The sequence below is a fragment of the Cupressus sempervirens genome, chromosome 10 (genome assembly GCF_028749045.1).
Source record: "Cupressus sempervirens isolate cs-2001-9-10 chromosome 10, ASM2874904v1, whole genome shotgun sequence".
Taxonomy (NCBI): Eukaryota; Viridiplantae; Streptophyta; class Pinopsida; order Cupressales; family Cupressaceae; genus Cupressus; species Cupressus sempervirens.
In genome coordinates this window covers 338,339,208-338,355,792 of record NC_143127.1, presented here as the reverse complement: position 1 = coordinate 338,355,792, position 16,585 = coordinate 338,339,208, and the positions used below count along the sequence as shown (strand labels likewise).

The following is a 16,585-nucleotide window of genomic DNA, read 5'->3' as shown; positions in this document are numbered from 1 at the left end:
GGGACCCTAATGTATCTTAAGGGGTTGTAATGGGTTCTTTCCTTAGACCACTTAGGTATCATTATGACCCCTTATGATAAATTAGGACTACCTAGAACCAATTAGCGAGTCCTACAATAGTCAATTTATTCAAACGGGTCCTAATGGGTTATATGTCCCTTACAATGATTAATGTGATCTCTCTCTCTCTCTCTCTCTTTCTCTCTCTAGAACAGTACTGTTCTTAATTATTGGGATGGAGGGGTTAGTACAAGAGATATAGGGTAGTGGTCACAATAATCTACTAAAGTAAGGGGCAAAATAATCTAATTCTATCCATTTAAACCCATATGAATGAGTGTTCAAAATCTTTCCTTGGCAATAAAGTGAATCTTCCTCACCTACCATTGACAAGGGACTCTCTCTCTCTCTCTCTCTCTCTCTCTCTCTCTCTCTCTCTCTCTCTCTCTCTCTCTCTCTCTCTCTCTCTCTCGGTTAAACAAAAATGTCAATTACCAAACTAAATTTTTATGTAATGTGAAATAATCCTTAAACAATCATCTACTAGTGAAGGGCTTAAGATTACAATCAATAGTCTAATGTGAATTATGTTGAAGACAATGTGTTAATTCTTGAAATTTAGATAAGTCTAAAATTTCTTAAAAACTATGTAGAATCCAAAATATTTATCTTATCTCCTATGAATCTTAAACTACTCTCAAACATCCTAAAATTATATACTTAATATGCAACTTAAGTATAAGAAAGGATTGCTTATATTTAAATGTTACATTTTATATATGGTCCTAGAGCTAAAAAGGATATGGTAGATCCTATTATGTTTTACTTATCTATTTATAAGTTTTTTCACATATTTATATTTATTTAGGAACTTTACAGAGGGTGTACACATTATAGGGAACACATGCTATGTTTTAAATTGCCAAACCTAAGGCTTGATCAATCCAAGCCATAATATGCATGCACTACATTGCACACACACTTTATTGCATTTTTTGAGGGAAAAAAAGAATGTGTAAATTTTTTGGTCCCTCTTCTTTGTCCACTTACCCAATATACATATATATGTGTGATTTTTATTATCTTGTTTTGTATTATATATGTAATATTTCATCTTACATATACATTTTTCGATATATGTGTTTGGCATTGATCAAGAAGTCTTGATTTGCATTCTATGATAATGAAGACAACTATTTCATTTGTCTTATAGTTGCACGATTGAATAAATTTCATCCACTCATTGAGTTTTTTAGTCTTTCCCTTTTAAAATACCTTTTTTTACAAACATAATACCAATTAGTCTGGTATTATTAATTTGTTCAATCAAAGTATAATAATGTCTTCTCGACGCTACATTTTTTCAACAAGGATAACATTCAATAAAATAAATATAGAATATAATTACAAAAGAAAAGCTCCATGTAAGAGTTGACACACTAAGTTTCAAGACAATAATATAGAAAAAAGATATAAAACTAGACATAAAAATGACTAAGAACACATCAATAGCCCCAATATAACCAACCCAATTCTAAGAATTTTTTTAAAATGGTATCATCATCTTATGCAATAACTTAAGAAAATATTACTAACAAATATTAGTGGGATAATATTTGCTTGAAATAGAAGCATGGTTTGTTCATAATTAGAGTCATTTTGATCCCTATATTGTAGCTAGTAACAAGAACGTATGATAGTATCATCACAATATCATGTTTATTTAGGGGTAGAAATAAATAAATGAAACTTACACTTAAAGAAAATATTAATAGATATATGCATGGATTCTATATTTTACTATTTGATTGTGTGTTCTATTTTTATTGAATATGAATTTTTTCGAATGATTTTTCTCAATAACTTTAATGATACCTTGTAAAGATAATAAGCATTCACTATTAGAGTAAATGATTTCTTATGAATATGCCAGAAAAATGTAGTGAAAATTTACCTCAAGTATAATTCCGGCAAAGATTTCACAATACTTCCTCAAGATTCTCTTCATGCTTTAGAAAACAAGAAATGTTAAATTAATAATTAAAAAATTAATTATATATTTTAGAAAAAATATACATATTGATTTTTTTAGTTAGTTTCTAAATACAAAAGGTACACAAATTCTAGCGTTAAAGACTATCATTTAATATATAATTGATATTTATTATTATAAGAAGAGAATTTATAAAAGCATCAAAAAATCTGAAAACTTTATATTATAAAACTCAATGCACCAATAGTTAAGTATGAACTTACAATAGTTTTAATTAGTAGACATGTCAAATAATATATATTTAATAAAATTGTAACAAGAAAATTAATATTAGTGATCTACTTATTTTATTTTGTTGTGATAGTTTATCAAAATAACATGTCAATAAGTGGCATACTCTTGTTTCATTTTTTGTTCATGATTTAATCCTTATCCATATCTATTTATCTTAAATTTATTTAAAAATATTTAGTAATTTTTTATCATTATTATTGCCTCACGTGCATGTACTTCCTATTGGAATAATAACCACAACATCTATTTATTCAATTAACAAGGTTCTAAGATTACTTCATTCACTTAGCTAAATGTATGGATTGTTTCATGTAATCAAGTTAAGCTAATAATAGATTAAGTTATCTCAATAATTATGATTGTAAAAACTAGCACGTGCTAACTATATTGTGCATTAAATTTGTATCTAGGGTTTCATTCACCCTTTCATAAGGATTTATTCTCTAATTTGTGGCAAATCTTTTGTACAATCAATACAAAACCCTTAGGTTGTATTTAGAAAATTATTATTGCTTCATCCTTCTTGACAAGAAGTATGCATAAAAATGATTCATCCACATTCGTGATGGATCTAACTCTAAGATAATTGCTTATGCATATTAGGTTCAAACAAAAGTTTCCCTTGTGCTTGCATCATCCTAAATCCTACTACTTGACTAATAATTTATCAAAATAAGAGTAGCTAAATTTTTAGTTCAATTTTCTTAAAGGTGCAGAATCTAGGATAAAATCCAAGTGTCAAGAAAGAGTTTGGCTATTGAGGAGAGAAATGAACTCCACTATTGTATTAAAATATCCAAAATTCCTAAAATTTCCTTTCCAAATGCAAAAATAAGATACTAACAACTTATAAGAAAAATAACTAGGAAATTTTATCCTTTATCCATTTTATACATTCTTCCAAAAACCCAAACTTTTGAGGACAATGAAAAATTGTTAACCAAATAATACACTTCAAAAGTGTAGCTCAGTTATCATGTTTTCTTCTCTAGTTTTATAACCTGTATGAATGCTTTCATGAGTCACTATGATCCCATTGGCTATTGTTCTCCTATTAGGTATTACATAATTATTTTGGTCTAATGGTGTATATTTTTGGGTGTGAGGGCTAGGAATGTATAATTTAGGGATCCCAACATCCTTGTCTTTGATTATATTTGTCCACTTCTTTATGAATATCAAATCTAGTTATTCTCCAACTGTTTGGAAAGAAACCTACAATAAATTCATCCAAATGTGATCATTTGTTTGGATAAAATTATCAAATGACTTTATTTACCTCTTTTATCAAAAGTTTTTTTCTCACTTTTCAATTTTTTTTCTCACTATTTATTAATGCTATTATAGTATGTAAGATACTTTTGTAATAATCCTAATAAAAGGTAATCCCCTTAATAATACAAATACATAATAGAAATAGATAAATAACAACAAGTTGGAAGAACAAAAGGTTGGCTTCTTATTATATCCAAAAGTATAGATTCACAAATTTTAAAAATAAAATATGCAAAGCCACATGGTAGTTTGTCTTAACATATTCTGTAAGCCAAAGCCAACGCCAACATCCTAGAATTGCCATGGGCAACCCTACATGCCTTATTTATTTAGGCAATTTTCCACTACCCAAGAATGTTCTAGAAATTTAACCTTAGAACCTGAGGCAAGCCTAATTTTTTTAATATTTATTACAATAGAGAAGGCCACACAAATTTTATAATGAAAAAGAAATTTTGATGAAATTTAAGTTTTGCCCATTTCAGGTGGTGCGGCTTCCGAAGACCATAACTCATTGATGGTTTCTCTGATTGACTATTATGACCCATTTTTGGAAATGCCATGACCTAATATACAAAAAAATAAGGTGTAAAAGCTCTAATCATCCAAGATTTAACCCCTTTTTGAATTCTCTAATGCCTTCAAAACTAAATTGAAAGCTTTTTATACCTTGTTGCCAATACCAAAAAATTTCATTAACTTCAAAAAAAGACTTGACATTGCAATGAAACTTTATTAGAAAGATGATATATCTAAAATGGACTTCCAATGATGAAATCAAAACACTCTAAGCTCAAATGACTAACTTAGTAAGAATAGAAATCATCCATAAATAGTAACTCTACACTAAGATAACCCTTATTGAAGGACAAATTAGAAATTTTATTTGGTTGATATAAGTTTTCCCTTCACACAAGATACTCCTACATTAGACACCTAGGGTAATTTGAGATGTGACCCTATCACATCACATGTGTTTAGAGAAAAACCAAGAGAATTAACCTACTCCCTTGTCAACAATGATGAATCTTAAACAAGTTATCCTTTTCATTTGATCGAATATTCTTTATAACTCATGTTCCTTATGTTTCTACCAACATGACTATCAAGATTCCTTGAATCTCCTTTTTAGTTGGAGTAATTGCTAGAATACTCCATTGTGCTTATGTGACCTTATCTTCAATACCTCCTTCATGATACTCTGTCAGATCTAAAATATTAAATAGTTCTGAAATATTCAGATTCACTAGGAAACTCTACTTCATAGATACTTCTTGAATCATGCTTCTTCAGTATCTTGCATGGTCCAAAATTCTTCATCTTTAACTTATTATATGTTCCAACTAGATATCACTCATTTCTCAAACAAACTATGACTTCATCTCCTATCATCAATTTCTAATGCCTCATTTTCTCATCGTCCTTACCCTTATAATTTGTATAACTTTATTAATATGATTCCTCAATTCCTCACATAATTTATTTTAGTGTTCTACTAAATCTTTAACTTTGACACTACTTGTGTTTCCTTAGTCCATTTTCTCAATTTAGAAGCACTTCTAGGACAACTTCCATATACTATCTAAAATGGTGATTTACCAATGCTCCTATTAACAAAATTATTATATGAATTTTTTTCCTTTGTTAAAATCAAATCCCATCCTTTTGGTTTATCTCCAAACAAACATCACAACCAATTTCACAAACTCCTATTCACTACTTCTGTCTATCCATTAGTTTGTGGGTGATGTGATGAGCTAAAATTTAAATTTGTCTTAATATAAAACTACGCTCTTTAGTAGACCATGAAGTCTTACCACTTCTCTCAAAAATAATTCTATTACATGAACAACACCATTATTCTTCTTCTACAAAATGAAATGTACCATATTTGAAAACTAAGTCCTTAGTAAACGTCCAACAACAAAGTCCATATTGATATCCTCTCATTGCTTCTCACATATAGGTAATGGCTTCTATAATCATGTAACCTGCTTGACTCCTTTTTCCATCTAACATACTCTACAAATTTGTATGAATTTTGTAGCATCGTGTTGTAATTGTAGCCAGTAAAAATTTTCATTACCCATAAAAATTGTTTTATCATGTCCAAAGTATCCATTCTTTCCTTTAATATGATTCTCCCTCATAGAACTCCTTAGAATGCACTATTGAATTCCTCTAAATAACATATCATCCTACATGATTAAATTCAACCATGTGGTTCTATCAGAGTAATAAGTTTTGTACAAGATGTCCAAGCTCTACCAAAATCAAGAAATTTTCAATACAAAATCTTGAGTTTATTAAACCCAACAACCTCAATCTGCATATCTTTTAGCCAAATCTATCTCCTGCTAAGAGCATAAATAACCCTATTAGAATTTTCACTCCTATCTTCCAAAAATGTATACATCTTCAGAAGCCTAACTCATTTCAAATGTCATTAATTCAAGTTTCCTTGGCTATTCAAGTATTGCAAAGCTTGATGATCAATATATAAAACAAAACCCTTAGGAAAATATAATATCTCCAATTCTTCAATGCCTAAACTATAGCATGAAACTCCTAATCATATATTTCCTTTTGCATCATTCAACTTCTCTCTGAAGTAGGCAATAAGTTTACCTTCTTGGCTCAAAATAAATCTAATTGCATTACCAATGGCATCACAATGAACTTGAAATACCTTATTAAAATTTGGAAGTGTCAAAATAGGTTGTTCTATAAATTTTCATTTCAACAACCTCGAGGGATGAAAACATAACATTTTGAGCTCAAACAACCAACTTATAAAAATAGTAGGCCTCTAGAAATAGTAACTTTTCATTGAGAAAACCCTTATTGAAAGACGAATAAAAAATATTGTTTTGGGTGATTCAAGATTTCCCTTCACCCAAGATGATCCTGCATTAGGTCCCACTTGTCTATGCTTTCTTTTTTTATGTAATAATCCTTTTCTAAAAGAAAATTGAACAGATAAATAATAAGATTAAATATAAAAATAAATTAATATAATATAACACTCCTATTTCAAGGCCTTAAAGATATATAATAGAAAAAAATTAAATTAAAGATTTAAACCTATTGACAACAAATCATGCTCTTATCTATGCTTGAGGAAAAGTGTTGATAGTGTCAATTAGATGAAGAAGGAAGACAATAATCAACATGATGAACTTTAGGAAGTAGGGATATAGGAGAATTATCAATTATGGGTGGAGGGAAATCATCAAGGGAATTAGCAATTGCTTGGAGACTGGTAAGATCAATGTGTTTCTATCACAAGATCTTTAGAAAGTTGAGAAGGGTTAGCCAGTGCAACAAAACTTAAACCATCTTTATGAAATTTTTGAGAAGGATTAATAGAAATTGTAATACCTTTCTCATTAATATCTAGTCCTAAAGTTTTGTAGCATTATTGAGTGGTGATAGAATAGCTTACATTATAAGTAGTTTATACTGTAGAAGGAATAGATGATTCATCTTGTATGAGCATGCATGGTATAAGGGGGAATAGTAGAAGGAATATTATCTTTCAAAATAATAGTATTACCATCCTTGAAAGGTGAAGGAAAAGCAATGTTACCAAAAGATCTAGAAGAAAAATCATCTATACAATTTCTAAAATTTGGATCATGGATAATATTTTGGAGATGATTAATTTTTTGATGATTATTAGGAGTTTGATCTTAACTAAGAAGGATAAAGTTAAGAGGATTGAAAACAATCTCATTTATAGATACCCTTATGTAATATCTATATTCCATGCATTTAGTTCAAATATGCATCAAGAAGATACATGAAATGTTGATAATAATCTTGAAACATTCCTTGTAGAGAAGTATTGCATTAGTTGTCCTCATTATGTTATATGCAAGAATATCATAAAGATATATAAACATAATGAAATGAAATAAACTATAATGTACCTCATGGGTTTAGTGGAGAGAAGAAATAATAAAGGTGATCATATTAGTGATTACACAATACTCTATTTTTGAGAGTTTTATGATTAAAAGTATGCAACTAGGGCTCAAAAATAGGAATGTAACAAAACAATGTGAAGATGCAAATAAGATTTTAATACTTATACAATGTAACCAAACAAGGGGGATACAAAGTAGATCTAAATATGAAGGTGCAAAGACTAATATACAAAGAGGATCCAATTAAAAAGTTAAATTGCAATGAAGACACAAAAGAGATCACAACTAGAATATCCAAATGTCCACTCAAAAGGTATAACACATAAAAGAAATGAGTTCACCAAAATGTATAAGGTGAACCTATACACACAATGATGAAATATGTGATACAAGAGAGATCTAACTTGATGTGTATAATGTAACCAAGTAGATCTAACACTAAAATTAGAATGAAAATGTAAGAACCTAGATACACCAAAATGTATAAGACATGATGATGATCAATAGTCGACAACCATTTGAAATGTAGATTAGAAGGGGCCGAAAACATTATAACCTCTTTGGAATAAACCTAATTATCACAACTCAATTAGAGGAAGGGGTGATAATGCAAGATGTAGTGACAATAATATGTATTATTCTAAGGCCCTCTCTATCTATGTAAGAATGCAGGGATGAAAATGTGATGTAAATGAAAGGAAATTCAAATGTATATTTATGCAATAATAAATAACAAGATAGTAGATATAGTGTATCAAAGTAAGTTATATGAAGGAAGGGGAAAGAAGATGGAATCACATTGAGGGTTAGTAGATGAAGCACCTTCATATTTGTAGAAACCTTGTCAAACTATACTAAAACTAGAAATTAATGAGAATATGAAAACCTAATAGATTGAAATTTCTATTATGAAATTTTGAATGTCAAAGGAATAGGTAAAACATGAAGTTTCCTATACTAGCATAGGTCAATATTGAGGCAACCTATACCCATAATAAACAAATCTAGAGGTCTTGGTACTATACTTGTAACTCCAGTTTTAGATCTACAAATCTAGATTTGAAACTCTATGAATCTATACTTGCACACCAAATAGTAGGGGAAACTCTTGAAGGTTGGAGGGTTTCCTTGGTCAAGCCCCTATTTAGGAATTAACCTTGAATTGAAATAAAAGAAATGCTATAATTAAATAGAGATTAAACCTTAGTGCAACATATCATACCATGTAAATATAATTGTCTTTAGTATGTGATCAAGTATGTTTATATAATAGCTTTCACTCAACACAAAATCCCAAAAGGAAATCATGCAAGACAATAAAACCTATAGTAAATGCTAATAAATCACCACAAATATTAAATAGGAATAGAAGAAGAAATCTTAGATGTATGAATGTAGATCTCCTCCCTTTATGGCCAATTTTTACATCTCCAATGAAGAAAGAAGAAAGATCTATAGAGGGAAATGCATTCTTGTGTATTCTAATTGTGATTTTTGAATAGAGGAAGCCTCCTTTAATAGGGATTTTGGGGTTAATTTTTGTAAGGGTCAACTATACTAGGCGAGTACAGAGAAATGCCCTTTACTAGGCATCTAAATTTACCAAAATTAACTCCCCAAGGTATAAGTCACCCCATGTATAATATATACAAAGATTGATTAATTTTGAGGTAAATAATGTGTGATTCGAGGAAAATTTAAAATTTTGAGGAAAAAGGAAAAAATGAGAGAGAAAATCAAGTGTAAAGGCTTTTGACTCTTCCATGGAGATCTCCCAACCCATGTTTTTGTTTCCTCCATTATCTTATGTTATTGATTCATTATCAACTTGATTAGCTTTATTAATTATGAATAGTGTTGAATCCTTTACTTCTTATGCAAAAAGTTGTGGTTAGGCTTCTGATCAGTAGAATCTTCTTTACCAACTTTTATTCTTCTCCTTCTTTATATTGGCCTATTTGAGAGCTTTCAATATCATTTTAATTCTCTTTTTCTTTTTTGTAGAATTCTAATGATTAGCATCCTTTTGAACCATGTTTAGATCACAAGATTAGACAATCTTCCCCTATAATTGACTAATACATAATATCAAATTATGAGTGTAGTTTAATTGGTTTAGGGACTAATAGAAATCGTAGCACCTCCATATATATCCTATCACACATCTCATATTTTTGATCATCCAATTGCTCATATTCCTTAACAAATTTTCTAATTTTATCCCCTATAATTTTTAACACATTGTTCTTCCAATACTCTATGGATAAGAATTACATTATGATCCATAATGTAACAATCTCTATGGCTTTGTTCAACAAGTTAAAATAGGAGTTAAATCCTATATAAATAATCCCTATTCATCCATCAAGTGGGGTGCCAAAAGTACATCTTTCTTCTTTATATCCATTGACCATAATTCTACCACAAAAAATCCACTAGGTAAAGATTTTGTCCTAGTAAGAGATCCCTAGTTTCTTTCACACCATCTTTATATTTTGGTCTAATGGTGGCCATCCTCCATCACATTTAATGGAGGAACTTCACTTTTTATGATTCTACTATTCAAATATAAGATTCTGAAGTAGGGTGTTTTTAATACCTTTTTTTTTTTTTGGGCTACTTTCCATTGACTATCTCCATGGCTCCTCCTATTGAGAGTTGCCTTAGTATTCAAGTTTCATTTCTATTGTTGCACCCTCAAAATCCTGCTTTGAAAAGCTTGCCTATAGTAGTGCTTGTCTTCAAAGTGAAAAGGTTTTTGGAAACACTAGTTCCATTCATCTCTTGCAATATTCTTTAACAAATGTTGATTCCATTTATTTGGATCTTATATTTTTTCATGAAATTATATCTCCAAAAGATTTTTTATTCCTATCTGGAACAATCTTGCCTATCAATTACTTCTTGATCAATATGTTTCTCTCCCTTCAAAGGGGCTTGTTATAAAAATTGTTCATTCCTACCCCTTCTTGTTTTAAATCTACCTCTACTCTAAAACTTTGATTGACAACTTAGTACAAGAACCTAATTTGCATTCTATATTTTTTAATATGTTTCATATCTTGCCTATAGATATGGGAACAATACTCTCTCAAATTTTGATGCCCACTCCTTGACTTATAAATTCCTTCTTTGGTCCTTTGTTTTCTTGTAATGCCAATAACTATTATTTGGTATGCCTCTCTTGGCCCACTAATCTATGGGTACTAATAAAATTTATCCCTCATCAGTACTATGGTTCCCATAATTACACTTGTGGCCATGCCATTTTTTTATATTACTTCACATATATTTTAAACATATTTTTAATCATTAATATGTCAATTCACATAAATGAATCATTGTACGAGGGAAATAGGTTATAGATGCTTATAATAAAATAGTTTACTAAGTAACAATAAGAATACTATAAATAAATGATTAAAATATTCATAATAATTCCCAATATAAATAAGTACATAAGAACAACCCTAAGTTCATTAACAATACTCTTTAGTATCTTTGATATCCCTTTTGGTAAAAATTATACCATTAGAAGAATTTATTTATGATTACCATGAAATAGCTACATTGTATTTGTTGCAAGCATATTATTGTATACCAAATACTTACATCAATTTTGTCCTCATTCCAAGTTAATCATGAATTAAATTAAGACACCTTTGAACAAAGTTGACCTATTATTTAGAATCTAAAAAAATTATGAGATGCCTCATTTATTTTTTGAAGCTTTTGCTTAGAAATATAGTGACATAAAAATAATTCACACTACCATGTAAGCACATCATATTTATACTCAATCAAATAAAACAATCCAATTTAGGTATGATAAATTCAACCCTTAGAGAGCTAACAAAATCAAGAGAAAACACTCTAGAGGGTAAGATTTTTGTATCCAATATTTGGCTAATAATTTGACTTTACCACTAGTAGAATTTTCAAAATTAAGATTAAAAAAGATAATATCTATTTTAGCTATTGATAGTTAAAGGTTACTACCTTAAATGTTATTTTCATCAACCATATTTTATGCAAAACATTTCTCCTTTTTAGTTGGATTTAGTGGCTACTATCAAGTTAGAGTAGAACCAAATGATTTGGATAAAACCATATTTACATGCTTATGGAGTGTAATTTTAGTTATGTATTGTAGCAAAAAATATTGAAAAAGAACACTTCTAAAAATATTTATGAGATCATGTCATGATTATGTTTAGTTTTATATAGATTAATTCATAATAGATTAAAAAATAATGTTTGAAGAGGATCTATAATGACTAGATTAATTCCTCATAAAATGTGGAGAATAGTAAATTATTTTTTATCCATAATATTTTTTTCATTATGATTTACTATGGTATAATCTAGGAGATTATATAGATCATAGAATAAAAATTAAGTATATCTATAAGAGATTAACATTATCAATAAATTATAGCATCAAGATTTTATATTTTGATAAATATTATTTCTTAGATAGTAAAATAACAGTAGTCATCTAGTAGAATAAAAACAATGATGGAGTCAAATGTAAGAGGACTAGGAACCTTTTTTTTTAATGTACAAATGGAACCATAATACAATACAGAATCAAATTAAAGAAAGTCAAATAATTATTTTTTAAAGAAAGTGAAGCAACCCATTAGCTTATCAAGTTTGAGGTGAAAATAATAATTCTTCAGTATGTAGTAGTAAAATTAATAAAAAAAATTTGGTAAAGAAAAATATTTCTTTTAAACATATATAAATTACAAGCTTACTAAGTTTATATGACCATGGATAAATTCACAAATCAAAATCTAAAGGAATCAAAGTTCTTCTATGTCTATGACATGTCTTCCACCTCTAATAACTCATATTCAAAGTTAAAATAATCATATATGAAAATAGTGAAAAATTAAAACAAAAATGATTTTCTAGTAAACGTTTTTAAGACTTTCTTTGTCAAAATCTAAAGATAATATTTTCCTATTGTTTAATAGGGCTAAGGTTGGATTAAGGGATAATTTAGAAATAGCCAAACATATTGACCTCATTGGCAATCCTAACATTGTTAAAGTACACTAATTTGTTTTAATAAATCAAATTCTTAGGGAGATCTATACTGCTTCTATAGAAAAAAGAAAAGGAAAAAAAGAAGATAAGATGATCAAAAAAGGAAAAATCAATCACAAACATAAATTCTTTGAATTTTATATGAAAATCACAAAAGAAATTAAAAATGTGTTAATATTGTTCAATTTTAGTTATTTCAAAATCTTCCAACGTTTCTTAATATTTTTGAATCATATTATAGTAATTTTATTTTTCAAGGACTATAGCTTATGATTGATTAGAGTAATAGTAACATGTCTTCAACATTGTGGTAAAGGATATCATAATGCAATAAGATACCTCAAGCATAATGTGGATGATAAAATAGATCCAAAATTAAAACATTAAAGTCTAGATAAAAAATCCATATCTAGAAAAGAATCACACATGTTCTTAATTATTTTTAATTTTTAATAGAACTTTGAAAATTATTAAGAATGGCATTATATTTACGCTATTTTCATTTTTATTAATTATATTTCTAATAAGGTTTTTAATAAAGATTGTATACTTGCCTCCATTTTAAAGACGTGCATAATCTCATAACAAACTTCCCATTTTTCTTATAAGAAAAATATTTTTGATAATATTAACTAGCAGTTGTATATTTTTGTGTAGGTGTTTGATAATAAAATTAATTTTTAAAATACAATCTTATGCGAACAAATTAGATTATTAATAAATTTCAATTTAAATAACATAATATTTACTAAACTCTTTTAAATAGATTAATCAATATTATTTATTTAAATTCAGTTTATCAAATATGAAACAAAATAAAAACTATTTTAAAAATTCCATCAAAAATCATCTTTAACATAAAAATGTTCTATTGATTAAATAAATTATAGAAACTAAAAAACAATATCTAAAGAAAAGACTAAACTAATATTAAAAAGAAAAAAAAAACCTAAATCAATTTTAAAATTCAAAAGTTTAGATACAAATCTAGAGGTCACAAGTAATTATTTTTCAAATAAATAGGAAAAGAAAAATAATAGTTAAAAGTAAATATTTAAAATATAGTCTTATGTGAACAGATTAGATTATTAATAATTTTTAATTTAAATAACATAATATTTAATAAAATATTTTAAATAGATTAATAAATATTATTTATATAAATTCAATTTATCAAATATGAAAAATTAATCATTTTTAAAAATCCCATTAAAATTTTATTATGAAAAATTAATAAGAAAAAAAAAGAAGAAGTCTAACAAATATATATTCTATTTACTAAATAAATTATTGAAACTAAAAAGCAATATTTAAAGAAAAAACTAAACTAATATAAAAATTTAAATTTAAATAATTAAAAAAATTAAATTTAAATTTAAATCAATTTTAAAAATCAAAAAATAAATAAATAAAGATGTGGAGATCACAAGTGAATATTTTTCTAAAAAATGAACAATTAACGGAAAGACGAATTACCAAAATGAAAACTTTTCTAGCCAACTTACAACTTTTCCTACCAACTACAACTTTTCTATCAAAAAATCAATTTTGGAAACATAAAATAATAATTTAGCTTTTTCTATAAATTTATTGACCTCATTATTTCTAGTATTACAAATATTTTCAACATAGTTCTATATGAATAGGCAATTTTTTAACCTTTTGTTGTTTTAATAATTCAAATGTCTTAAAAATAAAATTTAAAAAAAGAATATTTTTCTTTCTAGATTTCTTTATTTTGTAAATGTTTATATTAAGAATTCTATAATTTAAAAATATCAAATCTTTAGATCAATACAAACTAAGAAATTGATCAATGTTTATAAAAACTGATTTTTATTTTACAATAAATTATAAAATATAAACAATAACTCCTCTTATAAAATACATTGTCATTTTATAATTATACTTTTATATGAAATATTATTTAGAAACAATTTAAAATCAAGATCTTTATGTTCAAAGAGTGCAACTTTTAAGAAAATATTTTAAAAAAATTAAATTTATAATTATTAATACATAAATTTTAATATAAATAAAAACAGAATCACTTAAAGAAAATATTATTAAAATAAATTTATAAATATAAGTATTCACACTAAAACAATTTAAATACAAAAAGAATAATTTTAAAAGTTGAATAACTATTAGATGCACTTTGGTTTCATAACATAAAATAGCTTACTGTTAACACTCTTAAAAAGTAAACAAAATTTGTGAAAACCAACTCCAAAACTCTGTTCGATAATTTTCTAAACAGTTGACATTCAAAAACCTCTAATTTTAGAAGCAGATAAAAGACTTGCGTAGTACAGCTTTCAATGTGTTCAAATATTTAGGAAACTGCCTTGTCACGAATTCGCTGTTCCTATCAACTTTCCGAAACTAGATCCTCTAAAAACTATAGATTTTTTACTAAATAAATAAAATCAGGGACGAGAAAATGGTACCTGGTATTGGAGTACTCGAAGAGCTGCCCTGATGCAGAAAAAACGATGAGCGCTATCTCCGCGTCGCAGAGAATAGAGAGCTCCTTCGCCTTTTTTATCAAACCCTTCCTCCGCTTCGAGAAACTTACATGCCTCGCTGCGGCTTTCTCTATTTTCTTTAGTTCTATTCTTTCTCTGCCCATTGTAAACCTCAAATACCTGCAAAAGAATTTTTCAAATTATACAAATATTTGCAAACCAACGACTTAAATGCTTTGTTTGTGAAGTGTTTCTGTGAAATTACAACAAATATTTGCAAAGATTTTTAGAAATTATACACTTTCAAATAACTTTAAAATTATGCTAATATTTTTCAATGAAATTCTTGAATTGCACAAATATTTGCTAAGAGCTTTTGAAATTACGAATATATTTACAGAGAGCTTTAGTAATCGCACAAATATTTGCAAAACAAACAGAATATAACGATTCCCTTACTGAAATTCAGGAAAATCAAGAAAATGTTGATGCCGGCAACTGAGCCGAGCTCTGCCTATGACCTCTAACCTCTCAAATGCAGCCTTACGTATTCAATCAAAGATAAGATAAGATGCTATTTTCGATATCTTCTTGAGATCTTTTACAATTATATAAATAGTTTCAAAGATCTTTTGAACTTATACAAATATTTTCGAAGAACATTTAAAATACGCAAATATTTGCAGAAATTACACAAATATTTGAAGAGAGCTTTCAAAATCGTACAAATATTTGCGAAACAAGCTGATCTTAGCAATTACCTTGCAAAAATACAGGCGCTCTCGCAATGACCTCAAACCTTTCAAATGCAGCCTTACGTATTCAAGCAAAGATGAGATAAGATGCTATTTTCGGTAGCTTCCTGTCTCTTTCGCAGGGTAGAATTCGAAAAATAGAATTCCGGATTTGCCTGAAGTTGCCGCAATTTTATTTCGGACATGTTGTGCGGCAGAATGGCCCCTGGCCAGATGAAAAGCCATTTTAAGCTCTCCAAATACAGAATCGAGAGCAAGTCGTCCGGATCGAATCTTCACCATCCACGTCTGGCATTGTACAGTTTCCATTAATGGCTGAGAAGAAAATATGCGGGGGAGGCTGTATGTTAAGGGTTGTTGCCGGTGTACCCTAAAAGTCAAGTTCCTTCATAATTAATGGCCGCGCAAAATCGCAGTTGATAAAACTTTCTCTAATGGCTGTGTTATCTCTCACCAGTCACAGTCAGTCAGTGTTCCATCACATTCCAAGCGGCCGTATGCAATGAATCTGAGCGCTTCCAGTGACCGGAAGACCACAAAATATGTATTGCTTCTAGTGGTCCCAGGAACTTATTACGTGTTTAACTGATGTCCCAGGAACCAAAAAAGAACGGGGGTTGACCCCAAGTAGCAAATAGGCTGAACAATCAGCAGAACAATAGGTAACCTCCCAATTGTCCATCCTATGCTATTTTTAAACTTCAAAAAACAAAATTTGTCGACAACATGATTAATAGTACTATCGTACCTTAGACTAATATCCATTAAAGACTCTAAGATGTAACAGCAACTCCTATACAAAATGGTGCTCTTAAT

General features: G+C 28.2%; 1 protein-coding gene across 1 annotated transcript in view; it reads right to left on the bottom strand.

Annotated features, from left to right (window-relative positions):
* Positions 1-16,051, bottom strand: part of LOC149533975 (MADS-box transcription factor 22-like) — a 165,461-nt gene extending 149,410 nt beyond the window's left edge. The window contains exons 1-4 of the mRNA XM_089805947.1: positions 15,925-16,051; positions 15,708-15,813; positions 14,997-15,194; positions 1,955-2,009 (exon numbers count right to left, since the gene is read on the bottom strand). Of these exons, the coding sequence (XP_089662073.1) occupies positions 1,955-2,009; positions 14,997-15,194; positions 15,708-15,813; positions 15,925-16,051 (486 nt within the window). The remainder of the gene's footprint in view (positions 1-1,954; positions 2,010-14,996; positions 15,195-15,707; positions 15,814-15,924) is intronic.
* Between the last annotated feature and the right edge of the window lie 534 nt (positions 16,052-16,585).